Raw genomic sequence first — 2,636 nt, forward strand, 5'->3', positions numbered from 1 at the left:
ATTGAAACGAATCTTATGTCGTTTCGAAGCCAAAACATATACCTACATTTCTTATGAAGACCTCCAAAGCCAAATCATGCATTTTCATTGTAAAATGGAAATTCCCATGAAAACAGAAATCTGTCCCGCGAAACAGGGCTCATGGGCAGTTAAGGGTATTTCGATCATTTCACATGCTACAGTACTCAGATCGAGCTAAAATTTTGTAGGCAAATAGTTAACACCATTTACTACAACATGTTTTAACCTAAGCCCGATTGAACCTCTAACATGCATGAATAAATCCGGTCAGAACAGGACAGATTGGAACCCTAAAACTGAAATTTCCGCACCAAACTGAAATTTTTCCTCAAACAACCGCAATTAACGTACAACGGCTCCATATAACACAATTTAGAGCTATCAATCCAAGGCCAACCATAACCATCATATGAAAACAGAAAAATCCCAAAAAAATCAGAAATTTAGCTAACTCCACTTTAATCCATGAAATCTTCCATAAAATAACCTAGTTAGCTACCATAAGTCACCAATTTACCATGATTAGGAACAAAGAGTGAATTTCCAAGTAAAATACCTTGACACCTCAAGAAAGATAGTAACTTAGGGGTTTCTCCTCCAAATCAACTCCACCAATACCTTGAAACTCCCTTAGCCAGTCACTTTGGTGGACAAATTCAAGATTTAATCGGTTAGATTTCAAGATTTAAGCAAGAAATGGAAGAAGTAGTTGAAGCTTTCTTTTCTTTTCTCTCCTTGAGAGGTTCGGCCAAGAGGTTGGAAATGAAGATGGTTTCTTGGTCAAAATTGGAGTTTTAGTAAAGGTAAGAAAGTTAGGCAAGTCCAACTTTGAATAGGTAAGTGATACTTGGCACTTTGTTGTTGCTTAAAGTTATCTTCTTGTCTCCCCATGGTTACTCCATCTAGGTAACCTCTAATTATTTCCTAGCACCTTGTAAAATAATATCTCTTAATACAAAATTCAATTAATCGTCAAAAATTTTATCGTACTAAGCGCACTAGCGGGTCCCGCGCCTCTAATGCACTTCAAATTGAACGTACACTAACTTATATCAGAAAAATGATTTTAAAACTATACTTACTTATAACATATATAGAAAATGTAATATTTTAAAGGAAAGTAATAAAAATGTAGGCAAAGAAATAAAATAATGCCCGTAAAATGTGAAAATTTTCAGGTTCTCACACTCTCTCCCCCTTAAAGAAATTTCGTTCTCGAAATTTTCTTATGAACGGAATCTATTAAAATCTAACATAAATGGCGGATCGTACCTTCTACGTCCTTAGACGGGTCAGGGGCTTGATGTGACTCTAGGGAATACACCCGAGTCGACACCTTCGGTCCAGTCCCTTTCCCCTTCGACTGGTTAGAATTGGTCTTGGTTGATTGTCGATTCTTACTCCCTTCTCGAGATCTGCCTGGGTAATTAGCGATTTGATGATCTGAACTCCCGCAACGTAGACATTTTCTTCCTTTTTTCCAGCAGACATCCTCCATGTGATTCGGCTTTGCACAGTACCCGCAGGGACCATGGGAAGCAGAGCTCGAGCCTCTTTGTGAAGCATCACTTGACATTCCAGGAAATCTTAACCCTCCAGTTCCCTTTCCGAGCTTAGGAGGTGTACTCGTATCATCTTGTCCCATGCTACTTCCAAGAATAGCTCTTTTCTTCGCCTGAAAGGTTCTAACTTGCAACCTCGTGCTTTCAACTCGTTGAGCTTTTTCCACCGCGTCACTGAAGTCACTCAGTTGGGCTACAGCCAGATCCTTCTGAATCTCAACATTTAAGCCCTGGACAATACGCCTTATCCTCCTTTGCTCAGTCACAATCAGCTCGGAAGCGAACTTCGACAACCTAGTGAACTGGCTCTCATATTTGGCGACAGTCTAAGCTCCCTGGTGAAGCCTAATAAACTCATCTTCTTTCTTTTCTTGATTTAGGGATAGGAAATGCTTCGCGTTGAACTCTATCATGAAGTTCGCCCACGTTCTCGGTGTTTGTGCTCTTTCCCATTTCAATCTTATTACATTCTACCAAGAACGGGCTGCTCCCTCCAGTTGGAAGACAGCAAATGTCACTTGTCTTTCCTCCGTACAGTGCAACGCCGTAAAAATATCAATCATCTTCTCTAGCCACCACTCAGCCACATCAAGGTCTGGTCCTCCAAGGAATTTCGGTGGGGAGAACTTCGAAAATCGTTGGAGGGCCCTATCTTCCCCCTCTATATGGTTACCAGGGTTTCCAGGTTCAGGAGCAGGGTTTTGGCCCTGATGCTCGACTACGTGAGCTAAAAGATCAGTCATGCGCTAGATAGCCGCAGCTACCTGAACGTTAGGATCCACTCCAGGTTCAGGGTTGGGTTCAGGCATTGGTTCCCGATTTCCCCCTTCATTCGAGGGTTGCCTACGTCCACGGCCCCGGCCTCGTCCACTACGAGTTCCTTCAATTGGATTAACTAATCTAGGCTCGAGGCGCGAATACAAGATACAAACTAGCGAGGTCAGTCAGTCAGACATACACATAATATGTTTGCATCAATTCAAAAGCAAATATACATATTGTGAGGACATGCAAATTCCTTATATATTTCTTGAAAATTCCCTTTTATTTAAA

General features: G+C 41.2%; 1 protein-coding gene across 1 annotated transcript; it reads right to left on the reverse strand.

Moving 5' to 3' along the window:
- Window positions 1–1,270: 1,270 nt before the first annotated feature.
- Window positions 1,271–2,326, reverse strand: LOC113758662. The gene is made up of 2 exons (XM_027301429.1): window positions 2,058–2,326; window positions 1,271–1,877 (listed from the first exon to the last, which is right to left on the reverse strand). The coding sequence occupies exons 1-2, from the start codon at window positions 2,324–2,326 to the stop codon at window positions 1,271–1,273; spliced, it is 876 nt and encodes a 291-aa protein (XP_027157230.1).
- Window positions 2,327–2,636: the final 310 nt, after the last annotated feature.

The sequence above is a fragment of the Coffea eugenioides genome, unplaced genomic scaffold (genome assembly GCF_003713205.1).
Source record: "Coffea eugenioides isolate CCC68of unplaced genomic scaffold, Ceug_1.0 ScVebR1_641;HRSCAF=1351, whole genome shotgun sequence".
In the NCBI taxonomy this organism is placed as follows: Eukaryota; Viridiplantae; Streptophyta; class Magnoliopsida; order Gentianales; family Rubiaceae; genus Coffea; species Coffea eugenioides.